The following is a 16869-nucleotide window of genomic DNA, read 5'->3' on the forward strand; positions in this document are numbered from 1 at the left end:
AAAAAAAAAAGAAGAAGAAAAATTTACATAGTAACTACCCTCCAAGTCTGCTGCTAATCCAATTATTTTAGTTGCCTGGGTTCCCAATGGGTAAAGGTAAATAACATATTATTTTGGCTCAATGATAATCTGCTTTACAATAAAAAAGGTATTTCCATCTTTTTAAACTAAAGTTAGTTAAAAACTGTTAACACCAATGGTATGCAATAAAGAGCTGTCTGTATGACTGTATTTCCTAATATAGACATTTCCTAGACTTGTCAAGAAAAACTTCCCTATAGCATTGATAGAAACAATGAAGAAAATAAATCTACCACCTTAAAAAGAAGTTTAGCAAGTCACTTTATGAGTTTTACAGCCTGAGAAAATGCAGGAACCAGGGAGAGAAACTGAAAAACTCAGTTTCCCACAACATGTTGCACTTCTACCCAATGTCTTCCTCTAGAGTCTGCTGGTCTTTGAAATGCCAGCATTGTTTTAAGTTGGTAAGAAAAAGTCTGCGTTCTTTTAGTTGTCTAGCAAACTAAAATGCAAACTTGTTTCTTAGATTGATCTAGTCTATCCTAAGGATTGCACTACTGGGAATGATTTAACAGACTACTGGATAAAATGTTCTCAGGTTGGTGGTGAGAACTACTGGTCAGAAACATACCTAGTGTCCCAAGTCAGGCATGCATGGAAAATCTTCCTTAATAAGACACAAAATATACAATTTTATAATTGTGACCACAGAATAAGAATATGGGAACAATGATTCACTGTATACAAGAATGTCATCTGAAGCATAACACATGAAATCCTTGGGAGAAAAGATTCTTACCCAGCACATGGAGGAATAACCAACAGTCAATGGTATACCTCTTTCAACATATTTCCTTTTCTTCTTCCCCCTTTCCCCCCACTCCTCTCACCCAGCAGATATGTCAAGATTTCATACAAAACAAATTTTACCAGCCTCTACCTTACCAGCCTCTACCAAGAATCTTTCTTTCAATAGAGAATTTCAACCCTGAAGGATAACGAAAGCTGATAGACTCTAAGTTGACCACCAGTCCAAATGCACGTGGTTGCTTTCATCATTATTAACACTATTTAATTTCCATGTGTCTGCCTCCCCACAAAAGATCTGGAAGTCAGCAAGAAAAGGCTAAAAACTTTTCATCTGTGCTAGTACTACTGGGAGATGAAATAAAAAACTTTGCATTCAGATTCCCCACTGAAATGGCTTCAGGAAGAAAGACCTTCTCAGGGCCCACTTTTTGATAATTTGTTGGTGGAGACCACTGAAGAGGCCAACAGCTTGAAAAATGTGCCCTCTTTAATACTGGCCCACCCTTCTGAATACACGGTAGATTCCTTTGCTGATCAAGAATTCTAGAGCTGCAGGTACATTTTTTTAACTCCAAATTTATCATTGTGTCCTGAATAGTTAGAATTCTGAGGTGAACTGAACAAAGACACCACCTGAGGGCAGCATCACTTATCAATCCTCAGTTTTTCAAGTCGGAGAATATTTTCCTCTAAAATAGTAGGAAACAACTCTCCAATGCCCTGGATTGGGAAGAGATCTGATTTGACAAAAGGATGAAGAGAACTCTGGCAAATTTATTTCCCAACTTTTAACAATGTAAGAGACATGATCCACAACACACAGACAAATGAAGAAAGGAGGAGACACATTCAGTTCAGGCCTAACAGGAGACATGTGAAATATAAGCAATAGTTTAGGTCAGAAAGTCAAGATGCCCACAGCCAATTCAACTTGTAAAAGTAATTTAACCTAGACATCATCCCAACTCTTTGGAAACTGCCCTAGGAATTTTATGACTTTAGTGTTCAGCACCTGAGCAACAAAGTCCATCTGGAACTCGGAAAGTTCAATGCCTTCAACTCCTACTCACCTTTCCTTCTTCAACACTGAAGGAGGGCCAGGCTGAGCTGCTGAGAAAATAGGTCCGTAGATTCACTGAAGGGCTGAGAAAAGTTACAGTTTAAGTGCAAAAGGTTTCTTCTACTAACTGTAACAAAAAATAGCCATCTCTATATCTTAGACCTCCTAAAAACTTCTTAAAACCAGAGTAATTTACCTAATTTTGACTAGTAAGTAACCTACAGTTACGGAACTCTCCCAGTTGCATGAAAACGTAAAAGAAAAACCTGCGCCTTTGACTAACCCTCACCCATCCTCTCCACCCGCGGCAGCCCAGTGGGGACGGCGCTGGAGACCGCGACAGCGCCCGGGCTCGTCTACAGTCTCCAGAAACAATCGTAAGCGACTGGTCCCTGCGCCAGCTGCTCCCAACTACCGGACCCGAGGGCCGCCCCGCAGGGTCCCGGCAGGTCTGGATGAGGAAGGAGGGGTGCCATCAGAGGACGAGCCGCCGACAACTGACTCTGGGTGCCCGGCTTCGGGCTCGCGGGGCCGGCCGAGTCCCCGGTGGGGGAGGGGCGCCGCGGGGTCGGGGCACGCGCTCCAACCTAGGGGCCACAAGTCCCTTTGAGTTCAGGTAGACTCTGGGGACAGGCCCAGTGCGAACCTGAGCAGCACAGCAAGTGTTCCGGGAGGAGTGCAGGGAGGGGGAGGGGAAGAATAAGCCAGGGAAGCGGGGAGAGGGGTCAGAGCCATGCTGAGAGGAGGGCTGGAGGAGGGGGCAGGCCGGTCGGGCCGGGACACGGACCGGGTAGGGCGGGGGATCCGGCCGGGCGGTTACAGGCGCCGTGGCCCGCGGGGCTCGGCAGCCCACTTCTCGTCTCGGGTCCTCCTTCTGCCAGCGGCCGCTCCGACTGCCCCAGGCCCAGCTGCCCGGTCCTCCGCCGCCGCCAGAGCCGCCGCCATCTTATACTGGCCTGCGGCCGCCGCCTCCGCGCCCCGCGCCTGCGCCTGCGCCACCGCACTTTATGGCCGGTTTGCGACGCCGTGCCGCGGGGCGGGGCGTGCGAGCGCAGCTCCCCGCTGGGCCCCTGGGGGCGGGGCCATTGGGGGTGGGGCCGTTGGGAGGCGGGTGCGCGCCTGCTCAGTTCCTACTGTCCCGCAAGGTGTTTCCTGGAGGCGGCGGTTGGGAGAGCGCATGGGATGCGTTCCTCACGCTCTTCTTTTGAGGACCCCGTTTTCTGACATGTATCTGTGGCCTCTAGACCCGCTCTCCAAGACCCCCTCCCCGAGTGTTAAAACCAGAGAAGGTAGGGGTGCAGTTTCCCCGAAGGGACGCCCTGAAGGCATCCACACCACCGAGCGAGGGCCCTGAAGCCTGGAAGCTTCCACAATTCTGATGCCCACCCGGGGTGAGCACAGCCCCACAGCTGGCTTTCTGCCTGTTGATGTCCTGCGGATAAACTTGCAGAGTGATGTTTAGACGGAAAAGTTGTAACAGTTAATTGCCGCCTTTGGACTACTTTCTCCCTCTACATCCCTAGGCTATGTGTAGGCATGAATTTCCTGGGGAGAGTTACCTTTTAGTATGTAAATCAAGTCTTAGCATTTCCTCACGCAAAACTTCCCATCCCATAGTAAGAAGAACTAGCTGATCACAGTGTCACTGTTTTCATCTCCCCCTCTGCCTGGTTCTGCTCTAGCCTATTGACCTGCCTGACACTGCAGCGGTGACCTGCCTGACACTGCAGCGGTGGGTTCTAGCAGCTGGGCTCTCGACCTGTTTACCAGACCGCTCTCCACGCAATCAGATCTCTTAAAATATTACTGCCTCAGAAAGGCAGCTCTTGGCCATTGCAACGACATCTCCCAACAAATCACCCATAAACCTGAACCATCACCATAATCCTTCTCTGTTTTGGTCCATCTCCCTCCTCCCCTGATATATGCCTCAGATCTATAGTTTGCCTATTTGCCTACAAGCTTTGTCTCTCTCTTTTTTTTTTTTAACCCTTTTCCACTTTCCCTATATTCCTCCTATAAATGAAATCACGATTTTTTTTTCCTTCTGACTTACTTCATTTTTTTTTCTTGACTTCTAGCTCTGGCCATGTTGCTACATATGGCATGACTATCTTTTTGATTGCTGAATAAGTATTCCATTGTGTATATATACCACATTTTCTTGACCAGTCATCTGTTTTGAGGCGTTTGGTTTGTTTCCATATCTTAATCTATGTTTTGTTTTTTAATTTGTAATTGGCTTTACTGAGAAGGGGAGTGTTAGAGGAGGCAGGAGGTTTTTTTTTGCAGGCAGCATCCAGATCTGTTTTAGACCAGTTCAACTGGAGATACCTGATTTACTAAATGCAGCTACTGTGTAAACAACTGAAATACTACATATCTGCAGCTTACTAGAAGGAGCAATTGTTAGTAGAGAAATCATTAGATAGAAGTTATTGTTACCAAGTGGAGAGCACTGTTAAAGAGCATCAGTTTCTAGATTAAGGCCCTGTGATTCAATTAGCAAAGATCAGAAAGAAAATACAGCAACATGTATTCAAAAGGTATTGATTTAAGGCCCTCCTTGTGGCGCAGCGGGTTAAAGCACAGCACTGAGAATCTAAAGCCACTTCAGCATGAGTTCCATCCCCGCCTGTCCCGGAGGTGACCACGTGGTGTGGCAGACCTCTCCTGACACCGCCCCCTCCCCTGCTGCTCCCCTCAGTAGTGTACTTCGTTGATCTGCCTGTTCTGTTCCCCCACTCTGTCTCTGGTGAAGCTTCTCACTGCCCCTGAGCCTCTGGCCTGTACCCCAGTTCTGTATGCACAAAATAAATAAATCTTAAGAAAAAATAAAGGTATTGATTTAAAAGTACCAACCTTTTTTTGTTTTCATTTTTAAGCATCTTGTGTATGTGTAATTTGGCCAAGTTATAATGCATTTTTCTTTCTTTCTCTGTTTTTTAAAAAAGATTTATTTATTTATGCATACAGAACCAAGGTACAGGCCAGAGGTGCAGAGGCAGTGAGAGGATTCACCAGAGTCAGAGTGGGGAACAGAACAGGCAGATCTACTGAAATACACTGCTGAGGAGAGCAATGGGCAGGACAGGAGAGGTCTGCTGCACCATGTGGGTCACCTCCAGGGCAGGGACCAAATTCACAACCAAATGGCCTTCAGTGCCGTCCTTTAACACATTGTGCCACCAAGGGGACCTATAATGCACTTTTTAGTTTAAAAAACCCTCCTTAAATGGAGTTAAATGGCCAATTCTGAGAACCATTAAATTCATTCTAGTTGTAATATACTTAATATTGGTAAATGTAAAAACTATTATTAAAATTTTATTTAAAAGGAGCAACCAAAAAGAACTAAAGATAAAACTTTAAGATGTTTCAAGTAGTGTATTATAAAATTGTCATTCCTATTTGAAGATGAGTGAAAATTGGGGCCCTCCCTGGTGGCACAGTGGGTTAAAGCACAGCACTATGAAGCTGCTGCAGCCCTGTACTGCATCACCAGTTCGATCCCAGGCCAGGGAGCTGACCCACACGATGTGGCAGACCTCTCCGGACCCACCTGCTGCTCCCCTCAGCAGTATATTTCAGTACATCTTTGCCTGTTTTGCCCCCCACTCTGTCTTTGGTGAATCCTGTCATCCTCCTCATCTCTGATCTGTACCCCAGTTCTGTATGTATAAAAAAATCAGTCTTTAAAAAAAATGAGTGAAAACTGACCAGTGGATTTGAAACATGGGAGTTATTTATGGCCTTGACACAAGTGATTTTAGTGGAGCTATGGTTTTGGTGTTCATTGCTTTGTGGACATTTCCATTACCAAGAGCTCTGTATTTTTTCTCTTTTGTGTATGTGAGAAGAACTGGGGTGTAGGCCAAATGTGTGCAAGGGGGTAAAAGAATCATCAGAGACAGAAAGGGGAGCAAGTAGGCAAATTACTGAAATACACTGCTGAGGGAAGCTGAGCAGCGGGTGAGACATATAGCTGCTGTGCCATATGTGGGTCAGCTTCCTGGCCAGGCAGCTAACTCAGGCCACTAGGTCACCACATTTTAAACCACCATCCACATAATGGCTTCCAACTCTCTATATTTCCAACCCAGGCTTCTTCAAGATTTACCCAATAACCACAGCACTTGATAAAAAATAGCTTTATTGAGATGTGATTTAGGTACCATAGAATTCACCCATTTAAGGTACATGACTTTTAGTGTATTCACAGATATGTGCAAGCAACACTACAATTTTCAACTGTTAGTCACCTCAAAAGAAACTGCTCTTTAGCTGTAACCTTTCTGTGCCTTCTGGTTCTAAGAAACTATCTACCTACTTTGACTATATAGATGTCCCTCTTCTGCACTTTCTTAGGAAGGAACATGCACTTAGCATGTTTTCAGGGTTCATCCAAGTTGTGTCATGGATCAATTCTTCATTTCTTTTATAGTCAAATGTTCCATTGTTCATTCATGTTGGTGTACTTTTGGGTCGGTTATTATAATGTTATAAACATTCATCTATGTTTCTGTGTAGACATGTTTCATTTCACTTACACATGTCTAAGTGGAATTGCTGGATTATATGATAAACTGTTTAATCATCTGAGTAACAAGCCAGATTGGCTTGTTAAAATGGCAGTTGTGCCATTTTACAGTCACACCAGCAGTGCCCAGAGTTTCCATTTTTCTCCCTGCCCTTACCAATTGACCTTTTTGATGCTAGACATTAAATCTGACATGAAATCTCACTGTGGTTTTGATTTGCGCACTCCTAATGACTTCGCCAAGCGACTTTTCAAGCATATATTTACACAGCTTAATGTGCTCTTTGGAGAAGTATTGTAGATTCTTTGCTCCGTTTTAAACTGAATTGTCTTTTTATCACTGAGTTATAAGAGTACATGTTCTCAAGATGTTATGATTTACAAATATTTTCTCCCACTCTGCATTTTTTAATAGAATCCTTTGAAGCAAAAACATTTGACTTTTGATGAGGTCCAGTTTGTTTTCCTTCTGTTTCTCATGTTTTGGGTGTCATATCTAAGAATCTCTAGCCAAATTCTAAGATATGAAAGTTTTACCCGTTTAATAATTTTAATTACTATTTTAGGTCTTTGACCTATGTTGATTTCACATGTAGTGAGATAAAGACTGAAATCATTTTCTGCACGTGGCTATCAAGTTCTCTCCGCACCATTTGTTGAAAAGACTTTCCTTCCCCCTATTGGATGGTCTTGGAACCTCTTATCAAAAAGTAGTAAGTCCTTAATGTGAGTCTATTTCTACTATTAAATCTACTCCATTAGTTTCTATTGATGGCCCATACAGTTTTTGATTTCTCTTGTTTTGTACTGTTTTGAAATCAGGAAGTATAAATCCTCCTTCTTGAGTCTTCTTTTACAAGGTTTTCTGAGTCTATTGTGGTTTCAGTGAAATTTAGAATTAGTCTGCCAATTTCACAATTGAGCTGGGATTCTGACAGGGATTTCATTGAATCTAGGCATGGTTTAGGGAGTATTGCCATAGAAATGTTGTTAACCTCAATGGGTTTTGCTTTCCATAGTATGTGGTTAACAGACTCGCTCTGCTTATTGACAGTGTCTGATAACTGTCCCAGGCTTAGAAACTGGGCAACTTTTCATTGAAGTTACTGACCTTAGCCTTCTTGGTCTCACTTAATTCTATATAAAGTAGTACCATCATTGATGTCCATATTTAGTCCCTAAGACCATCCATGTTCCATTAGCCATCTCCATTTTGACTCGGGTGATGCCCTTGTGGAAAGTCACCCATTTTGATTCTGAGACGTATGCATTGCCACTTGCCCTCTGCTATGCTCGGAACCTGTCACCTCTGCTACCAGGGAAACCAGCTCTAGACAACAGCTGCCTTCCATCAGCCTCCACCTACAAGAACCACTTCTCATCTCAAAGATGCTGGTGACCCTTTCACTAGTGCCATTCCTCTATTAAAAAAAAAAAATTCCAGCCCTCCCTGGTGGCGCAGTGAGTTAAAGCACAGCACTGAGACGCTAAAGCCACTTCAGCATGAGTTCGATTCCAGCCTGCCCCGTAAGTGACCACATGGGGTGGCAGACCTCTCTTGGCCCGCCCGCTGCTCCCCTCAGCTATGTACTTCATTGATCTGCCTGTTCTGCTTTCCGCTCTGTCTCTGGGGAATCCTCTCACCCTCCGCATCTCTGGCCTGTACCCCAGTTCTGTATGAATAAATAAATCTTTAAAAAATAAAATTCCTCAGGTCCCCAAGGAACACAATTTCTGGTGGCTCTCCAGTGTTATGTGAGACCCACTTCACATGCCCAGTTCTCTAAGCCTTTTGACATTTCTCATACTCTCATCTCAACTTCATTTACTATGGAACTGTCTTTCTGAAGCTCCCATATTATAACCATCAGGAGGTCCCAGAAACATGGGAAAATGTCCCTGTTATTACATATTCTATATGAATTTATTTCATGGAACTATCAAAAAAAAAAAAACTGCACATTTTCTAACAGAATTTTGGAAGGGGATCACCTTCAAATTTTGAAAAAATAAATATTTCATACATAACTTAAACTGAAGCTTTGTAATAGCTATTTTCAAGCAGAAAGCTAAAGTTCTCCAACAGGAGACAACTCTTAGAAGTCTATCCACTGGGCTGATGGTGCTACGGAGACCCTGAAGGGTGGGTAGGCTATGCTACACAAACGTGGTTTGAAGACTTGGACTGATCTGTGCAACACCATGAGTTAGAACTCAGTGTTTAGGAACTCTTTAGCATTTTAACATTGTTGTGTATTGAAGCACATGATCAGTGGACTTAGTCTGCTGAATGGGGTCGTCAGTTTGGGTGATCAGGCTTGTATGGGGCGTAGTATACAGCGTGAAGTGCACACTTGTCATGGGCAACAGGAACACATATACAAAGGATTGGATAGCAGTAAAACAAAAAATTGGGTCCTTTACCAAGGACAATTTGAGAATGCCTGTTCCATCCTTCTATAAGTCCTAATTTGGTGTTTCTGAAGCAGAGGGGAACCTGAGGTCAATTTGTTCATGTTCAGTCAAAATAAAAATGAGTAGCTTGGGAACAAAATAAAAATGAGCAGCTATGGATGAGGGCATCTACTCAAAAGTCCTGGTGTAAGCCCTGGCCAGGCCAGCAGAAGTGAGAACTTGTCAAAACTGGCAGATCAGGAGGCACCTGCTCACAGGACAGGGCCTTTTGCCTGCCCCATCTCTGTATCATCTTGCGTGTGACTGGACCTATAAAGACAGAACTCTGGCCATCCAAGCCCTGTGACCAGCATTACAGCTCTTCCATATTCTGATGAGATACAATAGCTTTTTCTTTCTAAATGACTGAGGCCCCAAGAAAATCTTCCTTGCCAAAACCTCAGAACACATGGTATCTTAAGGGGTGAAGTCTTAACCCAGGGGAAAGTCCCATGTCAGAAGCTTAGTATGACTCAGTGATGAATGTGAATTTGCTTGAGTAGCTGTTTTCTGAATGTTAAGCCAGAACAGCTGGCTTGTCTGACTAGAGTATCTACTATGGCAGCCAAGGTACAATGGCTCCCACAGAGAAGGAAAAGGTGAATTCAAAGAAAATTTAAAAACTTAACCCTAGAAAGTTAAACAACATATTATTAACATTAATGAGAATGTGAAATGTTAAAATACAGTGCCAACAGAAGGCTTCCCAGGTTGAGCCCCTTGGAGGAAATGAGGAGAATCAGTCATTCCCTTTGCCCACAAGGGGAGAAGGTGAACACAGTACTCACACTGCAGTTCATAGAAGCTGAGGGAAATCAGAAAAAGACCTGGATGAAAAACAGGCTACACTTCCCACTCAAAATGTTTATTAGTCAGGGAAACGGACCTGGGCTGCACACCAGACCCCTTCCCAAGCCATCTCCTTGAATCAAGGGACAGGGTTCAAAGGAATCAGATGTTTCCCCAAGTCCCCAAATATCTGTGGAAGAATAGTCTTTCATTCCCTAGACCTGACACTATGATTCTGTTTACAACTGAGGGGTGGGAGATGGACTACATGAGGGAAAACAGGATGGCCCCTTCCATGTCACAGCTTGGGCTCAGAGAAGGGTTAGAATAAACAGATGCTTACAAAGAGAAGAAATGAGGCAGGGGGCAAAAGAAGGGCAAGATTGGGTTCACCCAGATCATACAGCATTATTGGAGAGCCAGGCAGCAACTTGGGTTCTGAGGCTGGAACACGGAGCTGCAGGCTCAGCACCTGGAGAGCGTCTTTTTTAACCCCACTGTAGATGGCAAAGTCCCACTTCCTTCCCTTCAGAAAATTCAAGAAGGCATAATGACCGACTTCCAGTCCCACTCCAGGCCAAGTTTCCCCACATTCATTCCTACCAAGAGTGCTACAGAATCCAGAGACCCAGGACCCTGTCCTTGCTCCCTAGGTCCAAGGAAAGGAGTAGAGACAAGGCACGAAGACCCTGGGTGCAGAGGTAAACATCACTGTGGTTGAATATAACATCATTTTTGGAGTGGGAAGAAGGTGGAAGACCCGAAAGGGATGCCACCTTCCATCACCTGCTAGGCTGTGGGCCTTTGCCTGTCGCAGAAACCACAATGGACAGGGCTCACTGAAATGGCCTTGTTCCTAGAAGACAGAGGAAAACCCTCGGTTGGTATGGCGTAACCTTGGGCGGGATAACAGAGCAGTGGGCAGGCCACTCCTGCAGACGACATTCCTGCATCAGCTGCCAGTGGTTCTGCTGACTCCAGATGTTCCCCAGGGCTGGGAATCAGGGAGAAAAAGGTGCTGTGTTTCACATGATCAGACACTGTTCACCATTGGCACCTGGTGGGCCTGACAGATTGAGGGCATCCAGGTCAAAGTTGAGGCCAGGAGGCTGGAGAAAAGATGAAGGGATTCAGATAACTGTTCCAGTTTCAGGTTAGAACTTCCAAAGATCTAATCTGTAGTAGCCACAATGAGGGGGCATCACTAAAGATACCACAATTCTGAAAAAGGGCTCAAATTAAAATTTAAGAAATATACTCACCATCTCCCCAGCCAACTCTTTCGGAGGATGACCCAAATCCTGTAGCTGGAAAATGAGAAAAGAAGAACATGGGATAGAGAAGATCCCAGACAATAATGTAGCAGCCCCAGAGAGGAATCTGAGTGAGGTCTCTCTGCTTTCTCCTAGGGACTATGCTATGAGGTCTCTCTGGTGGGTACCCCCACCACCCAAATACAACTGCCTTTCCAGACACTCCCATTGAATACCTAAGCAGACAGCGTTTGTGGGCAGATGGAAGGGGAGGCCTGACCTGTTGCATGAGATCCAGTACAGTTTCAAAACGAGCCTTCTGGGTGGCCTCACTGTCTGTAGGAGTCTCTGCCTCAAACTGTGCACATATCTTGCCCATGACACTGTGCTGTTCCTGATATTTTTCAAACTGCTCTGGAGGTAGAGATTCCCGATGACTCTGCAACCATTCTGGGTACTAAGGAAAGAGAATGGGTGGGGAAGACTTGAATGCGCATGGATAAGGAAGGACAATGAAATTAGAAGGGAAGGGGGCCCAGGAGAAGGCAAGCTGAGAATGAATTCAGAAGAAGCGGCAGCACGCATCACTTGCTAAGCTGGCATTTATGGCACCAGAGGCCAGCAAACTTCTGCAAAAGACCTGGTAGTAAATATTTCAGACTTTCAGAGCCAAGTACGGTTTCTACCTCATGTTCTTTCTCATTTCTCTGCTTTGACTTTACAACCTCTAATAAATACAAATACCATTCTTAGCTTGAGAGCTGGATTTGGTCTACCTGGACCCTGGCCCACTGACCCTTGGTGTACTACTCATTTCACACCCAACCATGTTACCCTGTATCACCAAAAAGCTCCTACCCAAAGTGTGCTCACTTTCCAGTAAAACTGTCAGCTCTCTGACAATTGGGGCCATCAATTAAATGCCTCTTAAACTGTTCAGAGCAGAAAACCAGCATATACCTAATGAAACCTTGTTGGAGAAATGAGAAGCTAGAAGTGAGAGAAGAGAATGATTAGAAGACAACAGTCTCAAAATAGTTCACAAAATACTAGATCTGAAGGATTTCCTATTCTACTCTAAACATCCTTAGTGTGGTAGTTTTATTCTTTAGAGACACCATTTCTCCAAACTCTTCCCACACCACATAAACAAGCAAACAAGAAAAAAACACAGGGAATGAACACTCAGTTACAACCTCTACAGGCTCTAAACAGACACAAAGCCCATGGTACAATGAAGAATGAGGAATCCACAGACCTTCTCTGTGATCTCTTTCAGCGAGGGGTACAGCACATCCTTGGACAGCAGGTTCTGCATGATGCTCTGCATGATAGGCAGGATGTTCCCTTCCCCATCCCCATCATCCATGCCCAGCCCTTCCATGGCCTTGGTCAGCTCCTCTTCTGACATGCCTGAGTTCTAGAAAGCATGGGAGAGAGGTGAGTAAGTATACAACCTTCTTGGGATGCTTTCTGGTAGGAAAGAACCTCTTAAACTTGCAGGCAGCAAAACAGGCAGGGAGAGATTGAGATGATACTTAAACAGTCTGTCATAAGAGACTGTGCTGAAGTCTCTGGGAGTGGTTCCTTATGGTTCCCCACCTCCCTCTTCCCCTTACCTGAAGATCTGTGGCATTTTTGGCTAGTCCACTCAGTGTTTCCTTTAGGCAAGAAGTGAATTCCTGTTGGGAGGTTGCATCACTGCCTGTGAAAAATCAAAAGACTAATAGTTATTTAGGATTGGAGCTGTTTGTTTACTTAGATTGACCTGGTTCCAGCTTGGACACAGAACACTTACTAGTGAATCCCTATCACCCCAAATCTTTGAATCCCTCTCATGGTCACCACCCTTCTGGACATCTCCTTGATGATCCCTTACCCTTCCCATAGCAGTGATATCATGACTGCTATCAACTTTATTAAGAATTTTGGTGTTCTCGGCCCTCCCTGGTGGTACAGTGGGTTAGGGCACATCACTGCAAGCTAGTTTCAGCAGCTTCAGTACAAGTTCATTCCCCGACCCTGGAGGTGATCCACATGGCACAGCAGACCTCTCCTGTCTCACCCACTGCTCCCCTCAGCAGTGTATTTTTGCCTGTTCTGCTCCCCCACTCTGTCTTTGGTGAATCCTCCCAACACCCTTGCACCTCTGGTCTGTACCCTAGTTTTATACGCATAAATAAATAAATCTTAAAAAAAAAAAAGAATTCTGGTGTTCTCAAACAATAAAGAGGTTTGCTGAGATACTTCCAAGTGTCTGCCCCCAGCTTACCCACTCTCCCAGCAGCCTCTGAGAGCTTCTGGAACTGCTCCACTAGGTGGGGCTCTTCCTCAGCCAACTCCTTCATGGCCTTCTCAAACTCTGCAGTGGCCTGTGAAGCCAGTTCACTGTCAAATAGTTCCTGGAAAAACTTCTCTTGTGAAGCAAAGAGGGCATCCTGCAAGGGAGAAGTGGTGAAAATGTATCCTATTTGCATCTGACCTCTGAAAGAAGCTGCAGGCAATGGGTCCTACCCACTTCTAATGGGCAGTTTAATGACCTCACTTAATGAGGACAGCAATAAAAGGATCTGGCCACTGAGAGAAGAAACTGAGGTGGTATTCCCAATACAATGACTTAAATATGTTCTTTTCTCAAAGAACTTTCTCTAGATCCCTCCACTCAACCTCAAGTCCCTGTAAGGACTGAGGCCTGTAAGAATACTCAGCAGTGTGAGGCACTCTCCTCTCTGCACACAGAGGCCTATCCCACCTCTACTCAGAAATGCATGCCCATCCCTGCCCCCTCCTCAAGTGGGAGAAATTTATACTTTGGCAGTGTCGCCTGGTGATCTCTTCTGGGATCCTGGAGCATCAGGAGCTGTAGTGGTAGGAGGGGGTGCTGGGGAGGGTTTGGCCTTATCGAAGTCATCAAGAGCACCTTCAGAGACAAGAGATATGGTGTGTGTGTGTGTCAGAGATGTATGAGAATGCAAGGTGGAGATTTCTGAACAAGCATTAATAGAATGATCTTTCAAATTCCAACATTCCTAACACTTTCCACTTTTTTACATCTTGGTCCCAATAAACCTCCCACTTTCTGTCCATTACCTAACTTACTGAGTTCAAAGAGGAAGAAATCCCTTAAGGTGAAACAAGCATCTTTCTCAGAGCTACATAGAGTTAAGAAGAGTTTTGCAAAGACACCTCCATCTACACAGTGCCTTACTTGCCACACTCTAGTGATTCCTAGAAATCCCATACACGTTCAGGAGTAGAGAGCACAGCTATCCTCAGCCCCCTAAACTCACACAGCAGCTCTCAATGGAATAATCCTTGGCAAGAAAGCAGACCACAGTAAGTACTACCAGCTTTCCATACAATCTTGGAACTAGTACAAACAAGAGTCTGCATTCTACATTGTACTGGAGGGCCACTTGGGCTCACTGTGCAGTCCCTGAGCTCCCTCTGGTTCCTCTCTGCTGATAATCGCTATCAGTTGACACAGTCATTGGGCATTCCTCACTATTTCTGTTCATTTTTCAGCCTGCCCACATCTCTGTGATTGGGTAAGCGACAGGAAATATTCACCTCTGCCCTGAAAAGCCTGTGTGAACACCATTATTCTGCTTGCCAGGGCTGGGGGAGGGCACTGGCCCCATTCTGGGAAAGAAGCCAAAAAAGTGGAGGACAGAGCTAAGAAAAGAACATCCGCCTCCTTTCAGGAGGGCAAAGTGTCTTCCCTGAGCCGTCTCAGGCTTGGGGTTTCAAACAGTAGGAAGGGAGTCGACACCAGGGCTTTGGGAAGTGGGGAGTGTGTCAGCTCGATCGGACACCACACAGAACGGGAGACAGGTGAAAGGACCGAGAGGGGGAAGAAGAGGCGTGTGTCGCAAAGCAGCGCAGTGCAGGGAGGCGCCCGGGTTGGGGCGAAAGGCCGGGAGCCGCCGTCCCCAGGGCCCTCGGTCCCACGCTCCTCTGGCGGAGAACCGACCTCCAGGCCCCCCCACCCCCGCTCTCGCCACAAACTGAGGCGTGACACCGGCTTTCCCGTGGGGTCGCGGTCGGACCCGCCCTCACGCCGCCAAACACTCGGACCACTTGCCACCTGTCGCGCCCCACCACCCTTCCCGCGCCTCGAGCTCTTACTTTCCAGCAGCTCTTCCAACTCCCGGTCCGCATCGCCGCCACTACTATTGCCCTCCGCTGCCGCCATGTTGCTCCTCCGGCTCGCCGTAGGGGGCGGAGCTCGCTGTGTCCAGGCTCCTTCCGCCTCGTGCAGCCAATGGCGTGGCCGGCCGCGGAGCCGCCATTTTTAAAGGGACCGAAACTGGTGGTTTTTTCAAGTTGGGACCCCAGACACCGAATTCATCGGGCTCAGTCGAATCCTGGCCCTGCTGGCGTGTAAAATCAGGGCTCTCACCACTTTTTCCCGAGAGTCTTGGACAGGCCAACTGAACCATCCACCATAGATAACGAGGAGCCATGACTTTGTGGCGACGACTCGTGGTTCTCTCACGCCCTTCTGCTTTGACTCCAGTATCTTCCCTCCAGTTGTCTTGAAGAGACGTGTTCTTTACCCTCACAGATAAGATCCCTTTCCCCATACACATGCTTCCCCCACCCCCCTCGCTCTCTTTTCATCTTCTAATACTTGACACTCGCTGACATACTGTGTACTTGTCTTGTCTATTGCTTCCCTGCCTCTGAATTTGAGCACGAGGAAGGCAGGACTTTGTCTTCATGTCCTAGGCTGGATCTAAAATGTAGTCAGCTGAGCACCCACTCTGCTTTTCCAAACGCTAATTCCACATTTCTCTACGGAATCTGTGGGTCTTTCTCATTTCCTAGACTCCGTTAGAACTTTCAGACTAAAGGATAATGCCAGGAATTTCGTTAAAATTCATTATCAGTTGAATCAAATCAGACAGAGAAAGCAACTCTGGTATCTTGGACTGAACAAGAGGGTAGCTATGATGTAGTGGGAATGGCCCTTCCTTCACTATCTCTAGTGCTCCAGCGAGAAACCGACCTCCAAATAAATGCAGGTTGGGGGAAGACTCAGATAGCGACTATATACATTCTCATTCGTTCCCTCTTTTGGAATTATTTTCCTATTCAGCTGCCTGAATATACCAACTGCATCCACATCAATGCTGACACCTAAAGGATATGGGGTGTTGTTTCAAATCTGGGCCCTACGGAAGGGAGGCAAATCAGAACCACCCCCTGTTGTAAGGTAGATGGCTGGGGATCAGGCTGAGATACAATTACACACACGCACACACACACACACACAAATATGGCACAAGGTAGAGATCTGAAGAGTAAGGACAATGTACTATAAAGTTCATGAAGGAGAAAACACATCTATCTGAAAATAAGTCACTTAATGGCTTTCATCACTTACAAACTTGAGTACTGAAAGTCTTCACTTAACAAACTTGATACTGGGAAATCAAGACTTTAAATAACTTAAAAAGAAAGCAGGTTCTCAAATTGGCTAGAATTGGCTTTCTTTCCTCATCATAACCTTAAGCAGATATCACTCAAGGGCTTCTGTACTGTGTGAAACATCAGATTTCCCCCCCCCCCCCACAGGTCACAAACTATAAAATCACATCTATGCAAACCTTATTATATATATATTTTTAAATATTTATTCATCTATGCATACAAGAGCTGGGTGTAGGCCAGACATGTGGGTAGTGAGAAGATTCACCAGAGACAGAGAGGGGAGACTGACTGAAATGCACTGGTGAGAGGAGCATCGGGTGAGACAGGAGAGATCTGCTGAGCAATGTGGGTCACCTCACTGGCTTGGTATTGAACTCATGGTGCAGTGGCTGCAGATAGCTTCACCATGCTGCATCATAGCCCCTTGAGCCACCAGGGAGGCCCACCCTACCATATTCTTTGCACAATGCAAGTTCTTTGACTTGGAGAGAACAATCCATACTGGG

General features: G+C 45.6%; 2 protein-coding genes across 2 annotated transcripts in view; both read right to left on the reverse strand.

Moving 5' to 3' along the window:
- DCAF8 (DDB1 and CUL4 associated factor 8) overlaps positions 1–2877 on the reverse strand; it is a 41753-nt gene extending 38876 nt beyond the window's left edge. Inside the window, exons 1-2 of the mRNA XM_004688378.2 lie at positions 2679–2877; positions 1902–1974 (exon numbers count right to left, since the gene is read on the reverse strand). The gene's annotated coding sequence lies outside the window, so the exon portion shown is untranslated. The remainder of the gene's footprint in view (positions 1–1901; positions 1975–2678) is intronic.
- Positions 2878–8074: 5197 nt separating this feature from the next.
- PEX19 (peroxisomal biogenesis factor 19) lies at positions 8075–15130 on the reverse strand. Its single transcript, XM_004688379.2, has 8 exons — positions 15056–15130; positions 13738–13847; positions 13200–13365; positions 12547–12632; positions 12186–12347; positions 11208–11384; positions 10937–10981; positions 8075–10783 (listed from the first exon to the last, which is right to left on the reverse strand). The coding sequence occupies exons 1-8, from the start codon at positions 15120–15122 to the stop codon at positions 10700–10702; spliced, it is 897 nt and encodes a 298-aa protein (XP_004688436.1). The 5' UTR covers positions 15123–15130; the 3' UTR covers positions 8075–10699.
- Positions 15131–16869: the final 1739 nt, after the last annotated feature.

Source organism: Condylura cristata, unplaced genomic scaffold, assembly GCF_000260355.1.
Source record: "Condylura cristata isolate star-nosed mole 26May11 unplaced genomic scaffold, ConCri1.0 scaffold00024, whole genome shotgun sequence".
Classification (NCBI taxonomy): Eukaryota; Metazoa; Chordata; class Mammalia; order Eulipotyphla; family Talpidae; genus Condylura; species Condylura cristata.